Source organism: Petaurus breviceps, unplaced genomic scaffold, assembly GCF_028583685.1.
Source record: "Petaurus breviceps papuanus isolate PSGF00001 unplaced genomic scaffold, PetGlider_PUasm1.0 90879, whole genome shotgun sequence".
In the NCBI taxonomy this organism is placed as follows: domain Eukaryota; kingdom Metazoa; phylum Chordata; class Mammalia; order Diprotodontia; family Petauridae; genus Petaurus; species Petaurus breviceps.
The window spans coordinates 5,875,020-5,901,396 of NW_027187368.1; the positions used below are offsets into that span (position 1 = coordinate 5,875,020).

Genomic DNA, 26,377 nt, shown 5'->3' on the forward strand with positions numbered 1-26,377 from the left:
AGAGAGAGAGAGAGAGAGAGAGAGAGAGAGAGAGAGCAAATAGTTTGTTGCTTCAATATGCATTCAGACTCTGTAATTCTTTGTCTGGATGTGGATAGCCTTTTCCATCATGAGTCTTTTGGAGTTGTTTTAGAACCTTGCATTGCTGAGAAGAGCCAAGTCTATCAAAGCTAGTCATCACAGCTACAATGTGTCTGAAATTGTGTGCAATGTTCTGGTTCTGTTGGCCTCATTCAGCATCTCAAGATCTTTTCAAATCTTAATTCTTCCACCCATTGTGTTAACTTTCCTTCCTAGATTTATCTATAAATTTGATATTTGGGTCATTGATCTCTTTATTAAAGCCCCTGACCAAATTTTTTTTAAAATGTCATAGTGCACAAGGTCAACCCATATCCCTGTGAAATACTATTGGAGCCCTTCTTCCAAGTTGATATCAAACTAATAACCAATTTTTTGAGGCTTGGTTAGTCAACCACATCCAACGATACTTAACTCTAATATTGTATAGCCCACATCTCTCTATCATTTCTTTAAGATAGCATAATAGACTTTCAAATTTTTTGCCATAACTTAGGAAACTATATTTTTAGCATGCCCTTGATATGCAATAGATTATGAAATCCTTGAGGGAAGGGGCTGTCTTCTTTTTCTATGCCTAGCACATAGCACAATGTCTGGCACATAGTAGGTACTTAATAAATGTTCATTGATTGATTACTGATTGATCTACCACTTTTAAACATTCTTAGGAGAAAATGAGGTGAATATATGTTTTTGAGGACACCATTCTGAGTCCTAAAGATACCCATTTCCTTTTCTAAGTGTCCAATAACCTCTTCAATAATAGATTTTGTCATTTTTTTCAGAAATCCAAGTAAAGCTCATTTCACTAGTCTATAATTTAGACTACATCCTCTTTCATTTTTTTCAAAAAATTGGGATACTTTTCCAGTACTATTGTACTTCTATTCTCAAATAGTTTTCTTTTAAAAATATATTTCATTGGCAATTTATTTTTGATTATTTTTCCCCTTCTTCCCTTGTCATCCACACTTTCTGGGAAGATAAGCAATTCAATAAAGTTTGTACATGTGTAGTTATGGAAAACATTTCTCTAGTGGATATATTGTGAAAGACTGACTATATTTCCCTCCATCCTATCCCATCCCCTAATTGTTCTATTTTCTACTTTGACCCTGTCCCTTTTCAAAAGTGTGTGCTTCTAACTATCCTCCCCCCCATCTTCCCTCCCTTCTATCATTCCACTTCTTATCCCCTCCTCCCCACACTTTCCTGTAGGGTAAGATACCCAATTTAGTGTGTATATTATTCCCTCCTTAAGCCAAATTCAGTGAGAGTAAGGATGACCCATTCCCTTTTGCCGCCCTGTTATTCCCCTCCATTGTAACAGTTTTACCTTGCCTCTTTTATATGAGATAATTTACCCTATTATGTCTCTTCCTATCCCCTCTCATTATTTTCCTCTCTCACCTCTTAATTTTATTTTTGAAATATCATCCCTTCCTATTCAATTGATCCTGTGCCCTCTGTCTATGTATACCTGTACACATATATACACACACTCACATATGTATTCATAAGCACATATACCCTCCTATATCAACATATATATGTATGTACACACACACACACACACATATATATATATATACATACATACATTTATATTCCTTTCAACTGTCCTTATACTGAGAAAAGTTTCATAAGTTACAATTATTGTTTTTCCATGTAGGAATGTTAATAGTTCAACTTTAATAAGTTCCTTATGATTTCTTTTCCCTGTTTACCTTCTCATGCTTCTGTTGCTTCTTGTATTTGAGTGTTAAATTTTCTATCCAACTTTGTTTTTTCATTAAGAATGCTTGAAAGTCCTCTATTTCATTGAACAATCATATTTTACCCTGAAGAATTATACTCGATTTTGCTGGGTAGGTTATTCTTGGTTTTAATCCCAGCTCCTTTGACCTCCAGAATATCATATTCCAAGCCCTTTGATCCCTTAATGTAGAAGCTGCTAGATCTTGTGTTATCCTTATTGTTTCCACAATATACAAATTGCTTCTTCTTGGCTGCCTGTAATATTTTCTCTTTGATCTGGGAATTCAGGAACCTGGCTATAATGTTCCTAGGAAATTTCTTTGGGGGATCTTTTTCAAGAGGTGATCAGTGAATTCTTTCAATTTCTATTTTGCCCTCCAGTTCTAAAACATCAGATCAATTTTCCTTGAGAATTTCTTGAAGGATGATTTCTAGGTTCTCTTTTTGATCATGGCTTTCAGGTAGTCCAATAATTTTAAAATTATCTCTCCTGGATCTATTTTCCAGGTCAGTGGTTTTTCCCATGAGATATTTCACATTGCCTCCATTTTTTTTTCATTTGTTTGGATCTGTTTAATAGTATCTTGATTTCTCATAAAGTCATTAGCTTCCATTTGCTCCAATATAATTCTGAAGGAATTATTCTCTTCCATGAACTTTTGAAATTCTTTTTCCATGTGGCAATTTCAGCTTTTTAAGGCATTCTTCTCCTCATTAGCTTTTTGGGCCTCTTTTGCCATTTGAGTTAGTCTATTTTTTATGGTGTTATTTTCTTCAGTCAGGTTGTTGACTTGTTTTTCATGATTTTCTTGCATCATTCTCATTTCTCTTCACAATTTTTCCTCTACTTCTCTTACTTGATTTTCAAAATCCTTCTTGAACTCCTCCATGGCCAGTAGCCAATTCATATTTTTCTTGGAAGCTTTTGGTGCAGGAGTTCTGACTTCAATGTCTTCCTCCTGTTCCATGCTTTGATCCTTTTTGTCCCCAAAAAAGGAATCTGAGGTTTTATTGCTGTGCTTGCTTTGCTTCCTTTGCTTGCTCATGTTACCACTCAATTACTTGACTTTTGAGTTCTTTGCCACACTAGAATTCTTCTTCCAGAGAGGACAGCTTTATCCCAAATTGCTAGGGTTTTCGCAGCTGCCAGAACTGTCTACAGACATCACGAGTTCTGGCTCACTGCTCACACACCCCGGGACCTCCCCAAGACCAAGATCTAGATTCAAGCAGGTTAAAGCAAGAGCAACTACCCTCTGAATGGTTGTTTGGTCCCCCTACAATATGCAGGCCTGGAGCTCTGAAGCAGCCAAGTGGAGGCAGCTGCAGGGCCATAGTGCCTCCTCTGATTCTTGCCTTCTTGCCCCAGGGACAGTGGCCAGACTGTGCTTTGTCCTCCTCAGTCCCAACAGAGTTCCACACTGACCTCTTACTTTGTCTCTGACATTTATGGGCTGTTAATTCTGGAAACCACCACAGCTACTGGTGATCCACTCTCCAAAAGTCTGCTCCAGCCGCTGCTGGTTGGGGCTGCCCTGGGGCTAAAACGGCGGGCTCACACAGGGGCTGGGCTCAGCTCCCAGTGAGCTGTGATAGTCCATTCCTGTCTGCCTTAGGCTGCCATCAGAGGGCACTTTGTTTCTCTCTGTCACTTCGTGGGTTCTGCAGCTCTAAAGTTTGTTTAGAGTCATATTTTATAGGTATTTGAGGTGGTTATGGGGGGATCTCATGGAGTTTTCCTGCTTCTACACCACCATCTTGGCTCCATCCCTGCAATTTATTTCTACATTACATTATTTCCCTGTGTATTCTTTCTCTTCTACCCTATAAGAAAAGCATCTTTTAAGACAAATACTAAACAAAAAATATAAAGAAAAAAAGAAATAAAAAAACAAAAAAAATACATCAATACATTTAAAAAGCCCTAACATTATATGTAGTCTTCCACATTCATTCTTTACCACATTCCTCCTGCAAGGGATTGAAGGAAGGTATCCTCTCACATCTCTTCATTGGTACCAACTTTGCTCTTTGTAATATTGCAACATTGTATTTTTCCAATTGTTTTGTAGTTGTACTTTACATTTACATTGTTTTAGTCATTATGTGTATTGTTTTCTTGTCTCTACTTGGTTCATTTAGCACTAGTTCTGTCGATGCTTTTCTGTATTCATCCTATTAGTTGTTTCATATAGAACAGTAATATTCCATTACATTAATTTATCCCAGTTTGTTTCACCATTGTCCAATTGATAGGCATCTAATTTGTTTTTATTTCTTTGCTGCATCAAAAAATATATAAATAAAATGCTAATTCTCCAAGATCTTTCAAAGATCACTGACAGTGGCTTAGCAATTATATCTTCCAGTTCTTTCAGTGTTTGTAGAGGTGTTTCATTTGGGACTGGTAACTTGAACTCACGTAGGACAGCTAAATGCTATTACTTTCTTCCTATTTACCTTAGGTATCAATTTCATAGTCACAATTTTTACTCTCCCTTTTCCAATCTAAAGAGCATTCTCTCTGGTAGAGAAAATAGAAATTATAGAAACAAAAAAATTAGCTCTTCTTTCTTTGTGTCATTAGTTATTATTGTTCCATGTGCCCTGAAAAATGATCTTATCCTTTTTTTCTCTCTCTCTTTTTCTACCTGTCTGTCTTTCTGTTTATCTGTCTATCCATCCATCTATCCATCCATCCATCCATCCATCCATCCATCCATCCATCCATCTCTCTGCCTGTCTGTCTGTCTGTCTGTCTATCTATCTATCTATCTATCTGTCTGTCTGTCTATCTATCTATCTGTCTGTCTGTCTATCTCTGTGTGTCTATCTTTCTGTCTTGTCTATCTATCAGTTATCTATCTACTATTACCTATCATTTAACTTATTTTGAGCTTTAAAATAGAGGAAGTAGTCAATGCAATCTCCTCATGCCACTGTTGTGATCTTCTATCACCTTTTATCCATTTTATCCATATATATATATATATATATATATATATATATATATAGAGAGAGAGAGAGAGAGAGAGAGAGAGAGGTGTACACACCATCTCCTTCTCTTCTTCATTAGAACCCTTTCTCTTTATTTCAGAATTTAATTTTTGAGAGCTCATCCCTCTTGATATGACTTCTCCTTATAAAATTTTAGTCACTCTTTTATCAGTTAGTCAGTCAACTGCCCATCTTTTCTCTGAACCCTTTGAAATTTGCTTTCTGTAGTGGCACCAACCTGGCCGTGAATATAGCACTGACCCTGGAGTCAGGAAGATGTGAGTTCAAATCCAGCCTCAGACACTTGACACACTTACTACCTATGTGACCTTAGGCAAGTCACTTAACCCCAATTGCCTTGCCTTCCCCCCTCCAAAAAAATAGACATTTGCTTTTTCCAAATTTAGGATGTATACTACTGCAACTACTATTTCTGAAGTTGTCCTCATCGTCATCATTGTAGTAATAGTAGTAGTAGTAGTTTTAGCAGTAGTAGTTATAACAACAACAACCACAATCTAGCATTTATAGGGTGCTTGATTTGTGCCAGCCCCTGTGCTAAGAAATTCCAAAAATTATCTTATTTAATCTTCACAAAATCTCTGGGAAGTATGTGCTATTTTTATCTTTATTTTATATGTGGGGAAACAGAGGCAAATAAAGGGTAATTGACTTGCCTAAATACGTACAGCTAGTAAGCGTCTGAGGCTTGATTTCAACTCAGGTCTTCCTAATTCTAGGTCTGGTGCTCTTTCCATTGCATGACCTAGTTGACTTGAACCATACCAGACTATGACTGGCTTTCTGTTTCTCTTAGAATGACATATTTTGTGGTCATTTCTTAAATCATACAGACCATCATGACATTTCAAAGGATTTGAGAGTTGAAACATCCATTAAGTCCAACTCACAACTGAAAAGGAACCTCCCAATACCACATACTCACCAAAATGTCATCTAGACTTCTCTTGAAGAACTCCAAGGAGGAGGCAGTCACATCCTAAGGCAACCAATTCCATTTTTAGATAACTAATTGCTAGGAATATTTTCTTTAGACCTCTTTGCAGCTTCTACCAATTGCTCCTAAGTCTCTCCTTTTGAGTCAAATAGCACAAATCTACTCCCTCTTCCACAGAAATATCTTCTAAATATCTGAAGATAGCTATCATGTCCCCTATAAAACTATTTTTCTCCAAGTTAAACATATTTAATTACTTCTATCAACTTTTCTGTGGCATGGACTAATTCTGATTGTCCTCCTTGACATTCTCTTCCTTATTTATGACCTTTCTAAAATGTGGTGACTAGAGAACTCTACACATGGTACAAACAGAGCAGATCACAGTGGGACAAAAAGCTCTGTATTCCTTGGAATCTATTCCTTGCAATGTCACCTAATATTGTATTTACTTTTTGGCTACCACTTCTTATTGTTGAATCAAATTGAACCTGAAGTTCACTATAACCTCCAGATCTTTTTCAGATAAACTACTGCCCAATCATGCCTCCCACATGTTATGTTTGTGAAATAGTGTTGATGTTATTGTTTTTTTCTCCAAGCACTTAAGCTTGGTTTACACTGAACCTTTTTACATCTTAGTTTATAAGATTCAGCCTCATATCTTAGCCTCTCAAGATATTGTTTGGATCTTGATTCTGCTTTCCAGTGTGGTAGTTAACCCACCTCCTTTGTGTGCCATCTGAAAATATATTGAATATACCTTGATTCTCTTTATGCAAATCATTGATTAAAATATTTAACAGAATTGGTGTAACTATATATCACTGGACCTTTATACTGGTAGCCTCCATCCAAAGCCATTGATTCATAGATCTAGTTCTGGAAAAGATGTCAGGGGTTATCTAATCTGACCCCTTCATTTTGCAAATGAGCAAACTGACCTACAGAGGTTAAGGAGCTTGCCCAAGTTCAGACGGTAGCAAACCTTAGGGGCAGTGCTTGGACTCAAGTCCTCTACCTGACTACACAGCCAGAGAGAGGTTCTTTCATTCAACTTAGTTCAAATCCATCTAATTATACTATCAGTCACATCTCTCTATCTTTACCATTAAAATAACAAGAAACTTCATCAAATGCCTCACTGACATCTAGGCAAAGTATATCAACAGTACTAGAACAGGGCACAAAGCACTGACAAAGCATTCTATCTATCGATGACTCTTACCTATGCATGCTTATTAGCTGTGTGAACTTGAACATATCACTTATTCTTTCTGGGTCTCAGTTTCCTCATCTGTAAATGAAAAAAGACTGAATAGATATCATTGGAGGTCCCTTCCAACTACAAATCAGTGATATGATTCTTTAATTTAGTAATGCTGACAAAAAAGGGAAGGTGATTGTGGCTTTCTCATTCAACAAGCAGCTACAAAGAACCTACTATGTGTCACAAATTGTGCTAAACATTAGGCAAAGAAAAAAAGTGAAACATTTGCCTCCCTTAGAGTGTATGTATAATACAGATATATAAAAATAGATACAAGTTATTTATATGTATGTGTTTGGGTAGGGAAGCACTAGTAGCCAGGGATCAAGAAAGAAGGTCTCATGTAAAAAGTGGTAATTGAGTGAAATCTTGAAGTATCTTGAAGGTTAGGGTTAGATGTGAGAGTGGAGTGTATTGCAAGAACGTAGTCAGCTCGTGTAAGGGCGCACAGATAGGGGGTTAGAGTGTTCTCTGTGAGGAACAACGTCCCGTTTCTTCTAGCTTCAAACAGCCTACCTCTTCTCATATATATCCTTAATTATTTTTAATGGCACTTCTTGCATAACAATCATCCGTACTAATATACTGCATCTAGTCAATCCAACTTGCATTTTTTTATTGCTCTTTGGGTCATTGGAAATTGTGAATTTTCTAAGATTATGGTTTTCCATGATTTAGTTCCCAATAGTCTCACCAAGATGGTGTTAAAAAGATGAGTTTTTGAATCAGGAAGTACCTTGGGGCCATTGAAACCCCTAAACAATTTTCACCATGTTTTCTAGCAGAGGGCCTTGGGCAGAGAAAATGTTTGTTGTTTAGCTGAATTAGCGCCACAGAGAATAATATCACTTTTGAAGAAAATGATCATGTTCTCAATTTGTTCATCTGTTAAATTAAGGTTAAATTAAGGAACTTCTAGTTAATAACTTAAGCCAAGAGGAGTAACTCATGGTGGAATTTAAGACAGGGGCAGGTTAGTGCAAAAGACACAGAAATCCAAAGAAGCTTTTCAATAGTCCTTAAACACTGCATAAAAATATTACACATTTGTCTATGGTAACATTGCTTCTGTCCCAAAGAAATGCTCATTTTAATTTTGAAATTAATTTCTTCTCAATACTTTAAATTTTAAAACTTTTTTTTTTTGCTTTTTGGAGGGCAATTGGGGTTAAGTGACTTGCCCAAGGTCACATGGCTAGTTTTTTTGTTAAGTGTCTGAGGCCCAATTTGAACTCAGGTCCTCCTGACTCCAGGGCCAGTGTTCTATTCACTGCACCACCTAGCCGCACCATTTTTAAACTTTTCAAAAAATATTTTGATTCCCTAAATCATTGCAGACTTCTCTATTCTTTTATGACACATTTATCCTTTCCCACTTATTTCCCAAATACATATAGACTACATTCCAGTCCCCAAACTATCACTAACTTCCATGAGAGGGGGTCACTTTGGGGACTTCAGTTTACATTTCTGAACCTCATTTCTGTGTCACCCATGTGAAAGAGTTGGGTCAGATGGCATCAAAGTTCCTTTTAGCTCTATCATTCTACATTCTTGTGTTCCTCCTAGTCTTAACATTTTATGTCTTAAAATATAAGATTCTATCATACATTCTAACAATTTACATTCTCAGGTCCTTTTCACCTCTGACTATGATTCTATAATTCTATTACGGATGAGTCCTGACACCTCTCCTTCCCCTTCCCTCAACGCATGCTTCTGGGTAATAGCCACACATAGACATTTCTCCACCAACACCCACACTGACATAATTTGCAATACTGTTCATATAGCTTGACACTTTCTTGAATACATGAAATGATCTGGATTCTGTTGTTTTATAAATACCTTTATTATAAAAGCCTTCACATGGAGACACGCAGACATGACATGCACACAGCATCTATCTGCTTGTCACCCATGAAAGATAATTCATTTTGGAGCTACCCATAAGAGTCTCTGAATTGTCTTTCTTCAATCCTGTTCCAGCTCAGGTGAGCTCCAGTAAACTGTTTTGGCAGTTTGGCATCTGAATGGCTGAGGTTCTGTAAAAAGTACTTGGAGTCAGGTTCTAAACAAAACTTCAAATCTAGGTTCTTTTATCCCTAATTTTCCTATACTACCCCTAATTAGTTGTCATTTTGCAATACTTGCAGTTAAAACTTGTGGTGCAAAGTAAATTTCTGTAGCAAACCATAAAAACCAGTACAGTTGAGCCTGCTTGTATGAAAGTGGGGTGGGAATGAAATCCTGGTAAGCAGGAAAGACAAATCCCCCATTTATTCCTCTCCTCTCAAGCAGGGTTCCTCCTGCTACTGGACAAAATGAAACAAAATCAACAACAACTAAAAGAACCATTTTATTACTAGCAATAACTTGCATGCCTATATCATAAAATCACAAAATCCCCATTTTACAGAATGGGAAATTGAGGCTCAGAAAGATTTAGGGGTTTGCCCATCACAGAAGAATCAGAAATGGAACTGGACCTGATTTCTTTTGAACAGTGTTCAATTTTCTCCCTACTTTCAATCTTAAAAAGCCTGTATATCTCCTTTCTTCTGTCCATAATAACTTCAAACTCAAATATTAGTCTATCTTAAAAAAAATAAAGGGGTGGCTAGGTGGTACAGTGAGTAGAGTACCGCCCTTGGAGTCAGGAGGATGTGAGTTCAAATCTGGCCTCAGACACTTAACACAAAAACTAGCCATGTGACCTTGGGCAAGTCACTTAACCCCAATTGCCCTCCAAAAAAGCAAAAAAATAAAAATAAAAAATAAAACCCTAGCATTGGTGCTGAAGGGAGGTGAAGAAAAGAAAAGAAAATCTGTTGAAGACCTAAGACCCTGGTGTTGATGAGAATTTCTCCAGAGTTATAGCTAGGACATCTTGCCTATCTCCCTCATTTTATAGTTGAAGAAACTAATTCTCAGAGAGGGTACAGAAGTATGGGTGGGGAACCTGTGTCTTGAGACTACATGTGACCTTCTAGGTCCTTGGGTGCAGCATTTTGACTGAGTCCAGAACAAATCCTTTCATCAGAGGGATTTGTTATGGGAAGTTTGGATTCAGTCAAAGGGCCTCACTTGAAGACCTAGAGGGCCATATGTGGCCTTGAGGCTGCAAGTTCCCCACCCTGGTATAGTGGATAGCTATCTAGCCTTGGACTCATTTAGGCATCTTGGGTGCATGTTCTATCTCTGACACACGTGGCTGGTCATTTAACCTCTCAATGACTTAGGAAACACTTAAAGTTTGCTGCCTGCAGAATAGTTCACCCATCTGCATTGGTAGAGTGCATTTCCTTACAAACAAATACACACCAACATAACAATTTTTTTAAAAAGTGATTCCTAGATATGGGAAGTAGAACCAGGATTAGAACCTACTGGTTCCTAATGATAGGATCTTGCCAATTTTATTCTGTTGCCTTTCATGCTTCCTTTGCCTGCTACCCACTCTATCTCCAATCCTCTCCCCTCCTACTAGGATAATAACACAATCTATCAGTTAATGAGAATTGATTAAACACTTACTATTTGCCAGGCATTGAAAAAGGAGCTGCATGTCTCAGAGAGCTAGTGCACATTTAGGATTGAGGAAAAGTCAGTTCTTCTCTCTGGGCCCCAATTTCCCCTATTTAAAATGGAAGAGTCCTCTGATATCCTTTCTGGCTTTAATATACTATTCTATATCTTAAATTTTATGTTCCAAGGTTTATTCCAGTTTAAACGTTCTATTCTTAAATTCTATGACTTCAGGTTTCTTCCAAGAAAAGGACCTTCTAACACTATAATTATTTGGATGCTCACTGTATCTTTTCCTACATATTAACTGTTATTCTCCTTTCTCCTCCTTCCTCCCTCCCCCAACCTCTTCTTTCTATCATTCCCCTCTCTTTCTCCACAGGACTCCACAGAATGGAGCAAGAATGAGAGGAATAAGGCAGACAGAAAAGCATGAACTGGAGGTTTGTTGAGTTCATCTACTTCCTGTTTATATGGGACCATATAACAGTGCAGCCCTCCCACCAGGAAACAGCTGTTACCGACCAACATGTCTCCAAGGAATTTGATTGGCTTATTTCAGACAGGGGACCTTTCCATCACTCCCGGAGCTACCTATCCTTTGTGGAAAGACACCGTCAAGGATTTACAACCCGATATAAAATATACAGGTATGTCCTGAGCTGAGCTGGCTTCTAGTGAGTCCTTGCTTTCAGTTATCAGTCTGCTTGGGTGGGCCAAACTTGGCCTTGGGTATTGTTTTAGGAAGGGAACCCCAAGCAAAGTCATCACAGTCTTTCTACAGAGTTGAAATAATGTTCAGCCTTTTGGCTTAGCAACAAGAAGCAGCTTTAAGATACCAGATGTTGTACTTGGAAAGTATTCACAGGCAATGATTTCAGACAGAAAGGAGTCCACACACTGATAAACAAGTTGGGATAATCAATAGTTATAATAATAGTAATCATTTCTATAGCACTTAAAAATTTGTAAAACACTATAAAAACAGCCCAGGGAAATAGATGGTGCAGGAATAATGTTCCCCAATTTATAGATGGGAAAATAGATTTTTAGAGGGAAATCGATACTTGTATGGTCACAATGGATCATTGGTAGATCTGGGATTCAATCCCTCATCTTCTTATTCCAGACCAGAACTGGAGAAGGGCAGTATGAATATGAGCAAAGGAGAAAATGAGCATGGTATGGAAGCAGAGGAGAGGTAGGAAAACTCAGTGCCTAGAGGGTACTGCCAGGAAAAGTGATTGGTCAGTAGTTGCACAGCTATATGTCAAGGCTTGAACCCAGCTTTCCTGACTCCAAGTTTACCTTTCTTTAAACTATGCTAAGCAGTCTCTCTCTTAAAATATTTATAAGGTAATTTTTTTTTTATCTTAGCCAATATTTAAGTTCCTCCACAGCTTAGATTCCAGTTATCTTTCCAGTTTTATTTATTTTGTTCACATGCATTTATTCTAGACTCTAGTCAAACTAGACTACTAATATTTTCCAATCTCATCTCAACTCTCTGTCTCTGTCTCTGTCTCTCTGTCTCTCCCTTTCTCCCTGATTCTCTCTTCTCTTCATGAATCTGGTCAGCTTGTTGCCCAGGTGTATATTATGCTCCTTTCATCTCTACCTGCAAAATCCTTCCATCCTTCAAGGCCAGGTTAAACAGTCACCTCCTTCATGAAGTCTTTCCTAGTTCTGCCTATATGAAAGTGATCTCTCTCCTTGTTTTCCTAGCAGATTGTTTGGAACTTTCTTTTACCCCTATAATATTACCCTTTATGTTATGCTTATGTATAGACCACAGTCTGCTTATTAGACTGTAAGTCCCTTGAAGACAGGAACTATGTCCCCTTTATATAACCATCACATAACCAATACCTTATTACATAACCAGCACAGAGAGCAGCATCTTGCACGTGGAGTAGGTGCTTAATGTTTCTTAAATTGAATTTAATCCCAAACCAATATTCCTTCTGTATCCTCAAAATTCCCTCCCTAAAAACAGAGTCCTCATAAAACATCATTATATTGAGAGATATGCATACTTAAGCAAAACATGGAAATGTTTGCCAAAAGAATACCAGTTATCAGTAAGCTGTATTGAGTGTGGAGGCTAGAATGAAGCCCAAACAATAGAATTTGGAGTGAATGAGGAAAAAGTGAATGTGGGTCATATCACATACCCAGTTGGTATTCTCTAACCTCATGCACATTAATAAGAATGCTTTGATTGAAAGTATAATGTAATGACTATATGCTTTAATTAATACAGTTTATATACACATGTACTCTCTATTAAATATACCATATTATATGTGAGGGAAGCCCCATCTAAGCCAAGTTTCTAGAGGAATTTGGTATTTTCTCTATTAAAAGTGAATTAAAATTTGTTCTCTTCAAGTATGTGAAAAAGTAGCATGTAGAAGAGGGTTATTCTGTCCAAATTCAGAGAGAAGTTATAAGACCTTTGAGTAGAAGTTATAGGGAGGCATGTCTTAGCTAAATATGGAGTAAAATAATCATTCCTAATAATTGGAACTATTCAACAACGAAATGTACTGTGTTGGTAGGTAGTAAGGTCCTTGTCATTAGATTAATGATAGCCTTCTGAACCCCCAATATACTAGAATGTGAAAACTGGACACCATCACTGTAGAGAAGATTCAGCTGTCCTGTTAGGGTTTGATCCTTTCTACTATAGGATTCTATGGGTCAATTAATGGATAGATGTGGTCACATTGTTTGTTATAGTGAGGCACGGGAAAGAGCTGGTCCTAGAGTTAAAGGACCTGGATTCAAATCTTGGCTGTGTTGTTTACTGCATGTATGATTTCCAGCAAGTCCTTTCCCTTCTCTGTTTCTCAGCTTCCTCCTCCATAAAAACAAGAGCATCAGACTAGACAATCTCTAAGTCCCTTTCTGGGTCTGAAATTGTGTGATTCTATAATCTTAAAAAAAAAGAATATATATTCTTTTCTGAGAGTGGTTAAAGCATGGCCACAAAGGAGATCAATACAATATATTTCAATCTGTGTGAGCTAGGCAAACCTCTGTTTCTTCTTCAAATATACTCCCAAATCTCAACAAAGAGCGTGATTGGTCACAAGAAAATCTAAGTACAAGACTATGGATGGTTCTCTTCCCATCCATCCTCGCACTTGGAAAAAATATCTGAAGCACAATGGTCACCAGGTGGCAGCTTAGGAGTGATGGTCTTGCATGTAGTGGGAGACACCTAGCGGCACAAACATGAAGGCTGGTCTGCATTGCCCTGGGGAGCGGGGGCGGTATGGTCCCCCACCTTAGCATATAGAGTTCTCAGGCAGGTGTCCAGAGTGATCAGCTCAACCATGAATAAAGCTGAGCAAACAACAACATTCTTACATGGACATGCTCATCAGAACTGTAATAAATTGGCAATTTCTCCCTCTAACAACACCCAGCTTTGTTGAAATCCTGTAACAAACTGACTGGTGATTTCCCAGGGTGTCTTGCTGTGAGGTAACATGGACACAGCACATTAGAAGCGTGTCATTTGCATCACAGACGTACAGAGATAAAGGCACTACTAGAGTTAAGATGCACCATAAAGCCTGACTATCATGAGCATCCCGAGCAATTGTTTCTGCAACACTCAATTCCCCAGTCCTGGCCCACTCCACATCTTTCAACTCTTGAGCATCAGGCCCATTAGTCAGAAGCACCTATATCCAACTCTCAGTATGCCTGCACTAGACCCAGAGGGATGCTAGGAGTTTCAGGAAGGGGATGAGGACCAGAGACATCTCTTCCTTCTGCATAATCAGAGTAATATCCATGGCTCATGCATATGCAGGAGGTGGCTCTCTAGCTTTTTTTTTTTCTTCTCACAGAGTCACTGTGGGAAGAGAGGGAGAGAAAGAATCAATGCCAAGGACTGCAATGAGAACCTTTTAAATTAAAATCCCAGCATTACATTCTGCTGCATGTTGCTTCACAGAGTGATAAACATAGTAATAACCACACATCCCTGAAACTCATGTGTACATAGTGAGATGTACATAGTGAGCAGAAACCTGCTACCCCACGAGAGTGTTTTGTCCTCACTTTGAAGGGATGAGGTCCATGGGAAATGTCACACTTCTTTAGCCTGGAAGGGGAGGACCTCTTCAGTTCATTGAAGGAGAAAGCCCTTACTTACTTTACATTCCACTTACGCTTTTCGGTGATGGACGTTCCTGGTAGGTCATTTCTATTTTACAAGGATTAGAATTCCATCTAATCTTCATTTCAAGGTGAGCCTTTTCAGAGTGCTTAGAGATGGATTAGACCTTAAAGGTCAACTAGTCTTTCTTCTTCCTGACATTTTACAGATGAGGAAACTGAGGACTAGAGTGTAAACTGACTTTCTAAGGTTACACAGGTGGCAGACTCAGACTTGGATTGATCTGAAATATATATCTATCTTAAACAATGTAATAAACTTTAAAGCACTATATAAATATAAATAATTATTTTTGTTGTTAAGAATGACAATAAAATAGGAAAAAAAAAAACCTTAGACTATTTAATGTTAGAGCAGGAGGGCATTTTAGAACTTAGACTATCAAACAAAACATAGCACACACAATTTTAAGGCTGAAAGGGACTTTAGGACATAAAATATTAAAGTTAGGAAGTACCCTAGAAGTAGAATGTTAGAATATAGAACACAGGGAATGTTAGAGCTGCATAGAGATTTAGAACATAGACTGTTAGATTATAGAATTTTAGGGACCTCTGGGATTATCTATCCCAGTTCCCACATTGTATTTATAAAGAAACTGATGTCCATCAGAGTGGGCATTTATAAAATGCTTACTGTGTGTGGGGCATTATGCTAAGCACTTTACAAATCTTATCTCATTTGATTCTCACAATATTCTTTTTGAGGCAGTTGCTGTTACTGGCCCTAATTTATATTGAGGGCACATGAGGCAAAGAGAAATGAAATGACTAGCTTAAAGGCATACAACTTAATTTCTGAGACTGGATTAGAACTCAGGCCTTCCTAACTCCAGACCCAATTCTCTATCCACTTAGTTACCTCCAATAAAGATGCAACAATTTGCCAAGGTCACACAATTAGTTGGTGATAGAGCCCTATTCTGTGTGTGTTCCTTCTTTCTTTTTTTTTCCTTTTTGAGGGGGGAAGGCAAGGCAACTAGGGTTAAGTGACTTGCCCAATGTCACATGGCTGGTAAGTGTCAAGTGTCTGAGACCGAATTTGAACTCAGGTCCTCCTGATTCCAGGGCTGGTTCTCTATTCACTGCACCACCTAGCTGCCCCATGTTCCTTGTTTCTTTAAATAAATTATTTATTTTAGCATTCATTTTTTAAAAAGAAAACCCAATAAAAATCAAGAAAGATAAAGAAAGTAAAAAAAAAAAAGTCTGTTTCAATCAGCACTCAGACTGTGTGCAATTGTTTTTTGGATGAGGGAAGGCAAGGAAATTGGGGTTAAGTTACTTGCCCAAGGTCTCACACAGCTAGTAAGTATCAAGTATCTGAAGCTAGATTTGAACTCAGGTCCTCCTGACTACAAGTCCAGTGCTCTATTCATTGCACCTCCTAGATGACCAGAGACTGTGTATTCTTTCAACTCTGTCATGCTATCATACTTGTTCCTTAAAAGTTGTTTGCAGATCAAATCTCTGTAAATCTAGTCTTCTTTTCCTACTCTTACACGCATCAAAGAAATGTTCCAATTTTATTTCTGATCTGATCTGATTTTTAATTGATTCTTAGTGTTTTGGTTTTCCAGTTTCTCTGACTGCTGAATTTTCTAAGTAATTACTTAAATGGACCAGGGGAAGAAAACTTGATATTTAAATTTAGTCATTTTGCATTATAAACAATCTTACTTGTGTTGATATGCTTCTCAAATTCTGAAACCTGAATATTTCTGTAAGGGAGGCAGAGGTGATAGGCTTTTGTATGGTGCCTACTATGTACCAGGCACTGGACTAAGCACTTTTAACAAATATTCTCTCTTTTGATCCTCACAACAGCACTGTGAGGTAGGTGCTCTTATTTTCCTCATTTTACTGAGGAGGAAACTGAAGCAAACAAAAGTTCAGACACAGCTCAGAGGTATCTGAGGCTGGATTTTAACTTAGGCCTTCCTGACTCCAGACCTCGAATTCTATCCACTGAGCTGCAAGCTGCCTCCAAGCTTTTTTCTATCATCTACAGTCTTGTGATATAGGTATTGAAAGCATTGTCATCCTGATTTTGTGGATGCCTAACCTAAAGCTTAGAGTGGTGAAATGATTTGTCCAAAATTAGATAGCAAATAAGTGAGTGAAGAAGTCAGGATTCAGAATCCTAGGGTTTAGAGCTAAAGGGGGCCTTAGAGATCTATAGTAGAGATTTGACTCAGTCTAAAATGTAGCAAAGTAACAAAGCCAGGATTCAAATCCAAGCCCTCTGACTCTAGAAGGCATAACATTTCATGCTGTATTACAGAATCTGTCCTTTTGAGGGGGTGCAGGATGTTCTGGGGATTTTTTTGTTGTTTAGTTATTTTTCAGTTGTGTTTGAATCTTTGTGACCCCTTTTGCAGGTTTTTATGGTATTTTTGTGGTTTTCTTGGCAAAGATACTAGAGTGGTTTGCCATTTACTTCCCTAGTTCATTTTACAGATGAGGAAACTGAGGCAAACAGGGTTAAATGACTTATTCAGGGTCACACAGCTAGTTAAGTGTCTGAGGCCAGATTTGAGCTCAATCTTCCTGAATCCAGGCCTGGCATTCTATCCACTGTGCCACCTAGGTGGGGACTAAGAGGCTTTTATTTCATGCCTCTACATTCAATCCAGGACTAAAGGGAAGAAAGAGCTTCTAGCTATTGCTATGGAAGATCTAATGTTTGTGTGCTTTCAATCAAGCCTGGGCTTAGAATTGGAATCATTCCCTCCCCTTTTGCTACCCCACCCTCCTTTTTTTCTTTTTCCTTATTTCATGCACATTGTCATGGTTGCATCTTGGATTTAAAAAATTCATTTGTGTTTTGGGGGAATTGTTTTGTATGACTGTCACTTCCAATAACACATGCAATAAAGTTCTCCCTTGTAACAAATAGAAACAGTTAAGTAAAACAAAGCTGCACATTAACTGTGTCTGAGAGCATAGCCAGCATTTCATTTCCATAGTTCACTGCCTCTCTGTTAAGAGGAGGGAACTGTGTTTCATCCTCTTTTCTTTGGAGTCAAGTTTGCATATTATATTGGTCTGAATTCTGATGTTTTTTATTATTGGTTTCCTTTGTGTTATTGTGATCATTGTATATATTGCTTTCTTTCCCTCTGCTTCAATTCATACAAATCTTGTGATGAATCTTGTATTTGTATATGTTTTCTTTTATTGGATTCATTTTTTTTTAAATTCAGTTCAATTAAATGTATTTCAATGACATGTATTTCAATCCCTGGCCTCCCCCCTTCCACAATTGGGGAAACAACAAAAACAATAGCAACAACAACAACATCAATAAGAATAACAATAACATAATAAATGAATGTAGTCAGGGAAAACACATTCCCTTTACTTGATCATGGATCATATCTTCATTGACCTCATTGACCATATCTAAATGTTTGTATTATCAGTGATACGCTGGCAAGTGTTTAACAACTGCCTCTCCAGAAGGGAAAAACAAAAACAGAACAGTATGCATGATGCACTTGTAAGTTTAATTTGCTTCATTAGCATTTTTTTTTGGCCTTTTTTTAGAGGGGGGAAGGTAGGGCGATTGGGGTTAAGTGACTTGCCCAAGGTCACACAGATAGTTTTTGTGTGTGTGTGTGTGTATGTGTGTGTGTGTGTGTGTGTGTGTGTGTGTGTGTGTGTGTGTTTAGTGTCTGAGGCTGTATTTGAACTCAGGTCCTCCTGACTCCAGGGCTGGTGCTGTCTTCCCTGCGCCACCTAGCTGTCCCCACTTACTGATTTCTAAGGTGTAAATGCTCACATAGAAAATTTAACAATTGTCCTGAGAGCTGGTATAAGCAGGTTCCAGCACACCCTTAGCTCTGTTTCTGTATCTTGAGTCTATCACTTGTGTGTCAGGAGGTGGGCAGCATGTTTTATCACTGATCCTCCAGAATCATGGTTGTTTTTTAACTCTTACTTCTTGTTCAAGTTTGCCCGTATTAGTCATTTTAATTATTTAACTTAATGGGAGTGAATAAGGCTCCCACATTGACATTTGCCTGAACCTTGCAAAGTCCTTTTTTGGCCCTGAATAGAGGCAGAATTTTATGCCAGAACAATGAACTGGGAGTCAAAAACCTCAGATTTGCCATGATTATGTCACTAACTTTCATGTTTAACCTTAGACAAGGAATTTAAATTCTTCGAGTCTTAGTTTTCTAAATCAGTAGAAATGAGGTTGGACTACCTAAGTGTTATTTCCAGTTCTGAAATTCTATATTCTGTTATTTTAACATTCTAATATTTTAGGTCCTAACATCCTTTCAAAATTTCCTTCTGCCTTTAACATTCTTTCTTCTCCATTTAGTTCTCTGATTCTCTAATTGACCACACTTCTGTAGGTCTTTGTATTTCTATCCAGGACCATATTGTATGTAGTCACTAGCCTAGTGACCTGCATATAGAAGGTAAATATCAGGCAGCCTTTTTCATGAAACTATTTTCTCTTACTCAGGTCTAACTCCACCTAAAGGCCTATACTTGAGAAAGGACAGAAATGGGAAATTTGATGTCCTGTATATTGTGTTACTTAACTATTTCTTTTGTTTTTCTTTTGATTCTTAATTTTGAAATTTCCCCTCAATGTAAAGGAGATGACAACTTCAGCACCAAGGACAGAAGCATCAATAGTCAATAACTTTGAGGTGTTTTGTGTTAGACCTAAAATAGATATTTTTTTTTAAAACACAGAAATGGTAGAACTCAGAAGTGAAAGAGGTCATATAGGTCACATCACAGGTTTAATTATTCATTTACGATGGTAGGGGCTTAGTCTAAATGACCTCCAGGAAGCCTGTTCAATGCTGTTTATAATAAGCTCTCAGAACAGAGGGTCTCTACATGTTCTCTATCATCTGGTATTTGATCAAATCACATGAATTTTCCCCTTTTTGTAGACCTAGCTATGGAGAGCTTACTAGCGGGTGGGTGGAAGTGCAGTGGATCATGATTTCTGTAGGAGGACCATCTCTGCTGCAAAGAGGGTGTGTGGGTGAGTCTGCTCATGGTTTGTGAAGCTCTCTAAATTTGGGAACACCTGTCTCTCTTCCATCAGGTCTCTGGGAGGGAAATCCTCCCTCTTCTTTAAAACTCCAGACATAAAAGGCTCATTAGATAAGGGTTGCCTGCCCCACATTCCCACAGGGTCCATATTAAGATGCGAGACAAGGCTATAAGAAATAACCCATCAAATCAGACATTGCTGGTCCTTACTGTTTGGGAGATACATGCCAATCATGAGGACTAGTGAGACAGAGAGGAAGCTGTGAGCATGATGATGCTGACACTTCCCTCTTATAACAGTAAGCAGCAGGGAGGCCATCAGACTTAGCAGGTGTGCTGAAGAAGAGGCTTTTCCTTATTGAATCTATATACTTTGAACTTATAGAGGAGAATCCTGGAAATGCAGGAGGCACATTCTGAATAAGTTGGAAGGAGACATGTACCAACAGGAGGGAGTGTTAAAAGAGAATTATAATTCTAGGGTTGTAGAGATGTAAGGCACTTTAGGCCATAGTACATAGGATGTTAGAGCTGGAAGGGATCTCAGGGATGGAATTTTATAACAGAAATTGTTAGAGATGAAACTGAGGCCCAGAGGGTTTAAATGACTTTTTCTCAATCTCATAACAATTTAGTGACAGAACCAGAGCTGGAACCGAGGTCTACTGTCTCCTGTGTTCACTACCATGGACCATCTCTCTGGATGCCATTATTCCCCTTCTTTTTGTCTCTTAGATTAGTCTAGGTTGTCCATGTGTATATCAGTATCTCTTCTTAGACAGAGAAGGCAATGGTTCTGGAGGAGGGCAGAGGAAGATCCAAGAGAAAGAAAGAGGAATGAAGAGGTTTCTGATTTCATTACTGTATGGCATCACTTCTTTAGCCTGAGGGGCATTCAAAACTTTCAATGCTTATTGATTTGTGTACTCAGTCCACGCACTCTAATTTGCAAGTGCCTCATTCATTAATCAGCCCAGGTGATAGCAGCAGTCTGCAGTGTCTGGTCTTTCAGTTCACTCCTTGACATAAGATCTCAGGTTGACTTTGATCTATAAAGCCCTTGGAGAGGCTGGGGTCCTCTGGGACTGTTTTCACCCGAGCGCCATCACAGCAATCAGGATCATTTCAGGAATGCTGACTTTTGCTTGCCTCAGAGGGTAGCTTCCTGTTTCATTCAGGGCCAGCATGGGGGAAGACAAGGCCCTTGAACACTTGTGTTACCCTATGCTTGATTGACAGGGCAGAATTGTGTGTGGCATGTCAAGCTCTCCATGGGCCTTATATTACATCCTGCACCTGGGAGACAACGCAGGTGGTTCAAGGAAGAAAGAGATGATATGAATGGTGCTGTGACCTGGATGATGTTACCCTCTCTGATAATCTGAACTCCTGGGGAGCAGCATATATACTGACCATCCAGACACTAAGTTTGAATTCGCTCCAGGATTCTGATAGAAGATAGCGCTTGAGACATAATAGTGGCCTGAGAATGGCTTGATTTCAGAATATTATTTTAGGATAACAGTGAATGGCAGCTGTTATATTGGACAAAGGGTAAAATATAAACCTATTCTATCTGCTAGATGGTTAGAATGAATGTGTGAGCACAGTTGACCCAGACAAATTGACCGATGAAAGGATATGTTGTACTGCAACATAATGACTTGAATATTCTTTTGATTTATAAAAAAAAAATGCACTGAGAACGAGTCCTCAGTATACTCAACTGCAATCAGAAAAGCATGGATATACAGGGTCTTGTCCTGACATTCCAACTGTGTGAGTTGTGTAGTGGAAGGAAGCTTAGAATTAGATTGAGAAGACCTGAATTTGAGTCTTATTTCTGCCAAGAACTTCCTATGTAAACATGGGCCCTCTTATTTTTCTGATATATAAGATGGGGATAATGATATTTATATTATCTATCTCAAGGTTTTGAGAAAGTTACTTTATGAACTAAGGAGAGCTATATAAATGGGAACTATTATTTATTATTTGAATCTTCAGCACTGTTCAGCACAACAAGAAGGGTACTACAAAAGTGAAATAAGGGCAGAGAAAAGTAGGGCAAACAAAGTTCAGAGATATGTGGCACCAGGACAGTTAGTCAGCTAGTACTGATTAAAAGCTTGCTATGTGCCAAGCATTATACTAGGCACTCGGAATACAGATACAAGTAGAAAGAAAGACAATTCCTGTCCTCAAGAGCTTACATTCTAATGAATAAGTAGCAGAGAGAGGGCTGGATTTGGAGTCAGTAAGACCTGAGTTAAAATTCTGCCTTTAGAGATTATTGGCTGTGCAATCATGGGCAACTCATTTAAACTAAGTCCCAGTTTCATCATCTGTAAAATTAGGGGATGAACTGGAAGACCTTTAAGATCCTTTCCAGCTCTAAGTTTATGCATAGCATTTTGTAAAGGACACAGTACCAAACATAAGCAACATCCTTGATGCAAAAAACAATCTCACCTAACAGGACTGTCATATCCAGGCATTTGAATAATGCTACTTCATAGCATTTGTTAGTTTTCAAATCACTCCTCTCAAAACAGCTCTGTGAGATAGGAGGTCCAAATAATATTGTCCGTTTTACAGAAGAAGAAATCAAGGCACAAAGTGGTAAAATGATTTGCCCAAGTCCCCAGTGAAGTTATCTTTCTAGTACATCTATTTCTTAAGTGAATTGAAGTGAATAATAATAGGGTTATAAATATTGAGGTAGACACGGCCTCCTAGGCCACCTAGTCTAACCCCCTTATTACACAAATGTGGAAACCTAGACAAAGGCAAATTAGGCAGCTTCCTTAAAGTCACATAAGTAGTAAGTATGAGAAGCTGCATTGGAACCCAGGTCTCCTGATTCTATAGCTATTGTTCTTTCCATTGTACAGTATAGTAACCACATAGCCCAAGGCTCAAGAAAATGGATTAATGAAACAAAGTTAAAATATCCTGGCCATCTGATTGTTCCTGGAACTTAACCTAGGTATATGTTTTCTAAAACTTGTGAGTAAGAATGAAAACAAGAACATCAATTCAACAAACATTCATTCTTCTGAACCAGGAGCAAACTGGAATTTCTTTTCCATCCATTTTCTGTTGAATTTGTCATTTTACAAAATCAGTAGAATATATAATGTATGTATGTATGTGTATATATATGTATATATATGTATGTATGTATATATATGTATATACCTGAGGGATTGTGACTTTGACCAGTTATGAGTTACTAAGGACAACCAATGTTCTGGAAGGGAAGGTGAATTATGCATCCTGGTATCACTGCTCTTTAAGAGTTCTGCTTGTTCAGATTTTTCATATTCTGTTTCTGCATATTAACTTACTATTCCTTGGTACCAGAAAGACTCTCAGTCATCTAGAGGTAGGGATTAGGTAAGTTCTGACTGAAAAATCTTTGATTTTATTTCATCTTATTTTATTTTTTAAGAAACAGGGAAATGTTCTGTGGACACTGTTCCTTTCCAAGGCAAATGTCTCATGTATCTGTTTATGCGGAATAATCCAGAATCCTAAAAATTTTTAGCCACTAAATTAAAAAAGAAAAAACCATCACAATGCTTACCTTGGAATCTGAAGATAATTTAGCTTTCATCTGTTCTTTTGAGCTCCCAGGGAAAGCTTTTTTCTGAACAATTTTGCTCAAATACTCTTTTCCTGGAAATTTGTATAAATTGCTATTCCAAGGTGAATATTATAGTCATTGGATTGTAGAACAGAATGGAAACTTGAATGTTTATAAGGGTCAATTCTGTTATCTTATGGAGGAATATCTCACCTAAAATCTATACAACATGATGCAGTGGAAAATGTGTTCAATTAGAGATGAAGAAACGTCAGCTCTAGTCCTGGTTCTCCCACAAATTGGCTGTGTCACCTTTGGAAGGTCACTTTCCTTCTCTGTGATTCTGTTTTCTCATCTGTAAAATGAGATCAGACTTGTTGATCTTTTAAGATTCCTTCCAATTCTAACTTTCTATATTTGTAAGATCCCTTCCAGTTCTCATGCTCTGTGATTGTACACTTTATCTGTAACCATCCAGAAGGTATCAGTGAATGGTTTGTCTATCACTCCCCCTACCCTTTTGGTCAATTGCATTTCTTCTTGGACTCCAAATGTGGCCCCTTGTCAGGGTCTTGGACTCTTATTCTCTTATTTGAGATATAACTTTGAGCTGACCTTGGTCAGTTTACTAAACATCCTTGAGCCCCTCCTGATATGTGGGGGAAAAAAAGGATATAATCAAATGCACTTCCAATTTTACTGGCCCTTGAAAAACTTGATCTCTGTAAAAAGTCAATAATTAAGAAAAAAGATTATTAATACTAATTTCACACAATTTGCATGATAAATATATTATTGTTGTTTTAAGACTTGAAGAACCAAGGGAAAGCTAAACTTGGCTTTGTGACATTGAGACCCTCTGATCCAGATGTATCACAGTCTAAAAGACAACTTTTATCCTGGGCTATTTCTTCCATCTCTTTCTCCTGGCTCTTTCTCCTGCTCCTGGTTTCAAATAGAGGGTACAGTATCCTCTGCTAATAACCTTGACCCTTGTCTTCTTGAAGGCAGCTAAGATTTAGTTTGCAAGGTCCTCAGATTTTTTTTCCCCCACATAAACAAGAAACACTACTTTGACTGTAACCTTACCTGACCTTGGAGGGAGCAAAGACTTTCACCCTCAATAGTTTTCTTAAAATAGGTATCTTGTAGTGGTAGCTTAAAGAAAAAAAAAGGAAGAAAGAGGAAAAAAATCCCAGCACGTTTAAGCATAAGGAATTCTTTTGTTCTGGTGTAAATGGAAGGAGGATGGTGGGAAGGTACATGATGGTACCTTTTATGTCTTTCTATTTCTGGCTCCCCTATAATTCTCTTCCTTTTGGGGGAAACTATTTCTTTAGCTGAGAACCACCCACTTGCCTCTGGGATACAGGGCCACCTCAAAGACATTCATAGACATCTCAATTGCCTCCTTACATTCTCTTCACTGGGCACTGGGTTGTCAACAGCAACTTGAGAGTATGTCTCTAAAAGGAATAGGTAGGTGAAGTCAGGCTTTGATCCACATCTCCTGAGTGGATGTAGGAAGCCCTCAATCTACATTTGCTGAATGGTCCCTGGGAACTAATATATGTTTTGATTGTGGGGGATTCATTAGGTGGTGCTCAGCTATGACTCTTACTCTGAGTAGAACAGTAAGGTCATGTAACCAGCATTGGTGGAAATAAGAAAGTTGTAGTCAGAAGATCATTGGATTAAAAGTTTAAAGAAAAATAATCTGGATTCAAGTCCTGGCTATAGTACTTAATAGCTGTGTGATCTTAGGCAGATCATTTCATTTCTCTTGGCCTTAGTTTCCTTGTTGTTAAAATGAGAAGGTTGAACTTGATAGTCTATAAATCCTTTCAGGAATGACATTCTGTGATTTTAAAATTCAAAGTCATCACAAGATATTTTTAGGACCCTGGATGGCAAGAGACATTGGTGAATATTCAATCATGGGTCTGAATTTTGGAGGTAGGGTGGGGCTGTTAAATATTTGGAAAAGTCATGTCCTCAAAATCAGAAGATCTAGACTCAGATCTCTTCCACCTTCCATCTATATGACTTTGGATACATGCTTAATAGCTCTGTCTAAATCTCCTCATCTATTAAAAGAAGATAGTAGTACCAAGCCTACCTATTTCCCTGGGTCCCAATCAGACTCAAATGAGAGAATGTTAGTGACCCAAATTTCTGTAGCACCTTAAGATCCAAAAGGGAACACAACGGTTGTATTACTATGTGACCGGTAAGGTAAGTAGTGCAAATATTATAATCCCCATTTTTTAGATGAATTAATTGAGACTCAGAGATATTTAACCCTGGGCAAAGACATAATCTTGTTAAGATGAGGTTTCCCATCTTTAAAATAGGTAGACATTCTTATATTCTTTTATTTTATTTTAAAGTTTTTCTTGAGATCATTTATTTTTTTTATATTGCCTTCATTTCAAAGTATATACTTCTTCCTTTCTTTACCGAACAAGTTATCCTACAAGACTGCTTTAAATAAAGTGCCTTATAAAAGTACTATGTAAATTCAGACTGCTATTATTGGTATTACTACAACTATTGTTACTCAGGTTGGTAATATATTTTTCTTTTAAAATATTTTTTCTTAATGCTTTTTGTTATATGTTACACTTGCCGAATATATTTCTCCTTTCTCCATTACACAGTGAGCCATGCTTTGGAACAAGTGGTGGGGGTTGCTAGGGAGACAGAGAGAGAGAAGAAGAAACAAAGAGGCAGCTAGGTGGTACAGTGAATAGAGAGCACTGGCCCTGGAGTCAGGAGGACCTGAGTTCAAATTTGGCCTTGGACACTTAACACTTACTAACCATGTGACCTGGGGCAAATCACTTAACCCCAATTGCCCTGCTTCCCCCCTCCAAAAATCAAAAGAGAGAGAGAGACAGAGAGACAGAGACAGACAGAGAGAGAGAGACAGAGAGACAGAGACAGAGAGAGAGAGAGAGAGAGAGAGAGA

At 38.0% G+C, this 26,377-nt stretch overlaps 1 protein-coding gene across 1 annotated transcript in view; it reads left to right on the forward strand.

Moving 5' to 3' along the window:
• Window positions 1-26,377, forward strand: part of BRINP1 (BMP/retinoic acid inducible neural specific 1) — a 194,430-nt gene that overhangs the window by 43,367 nt on the left and 124,686 nt on the right. The window contains exon 2 of the mRNA XM_069073814.1: window positions 10,978-11,245. Within this exon, the coding sequence (XP_068929915.1) occupies window positions 11,028-11,245 (218 nt within the window). The 5' untranslated portion in view covers window positions 10,978-11,027. The remainder of the gene's footprint in view (window positions 1-10,977; window positions 11,246-26,377) is intronic.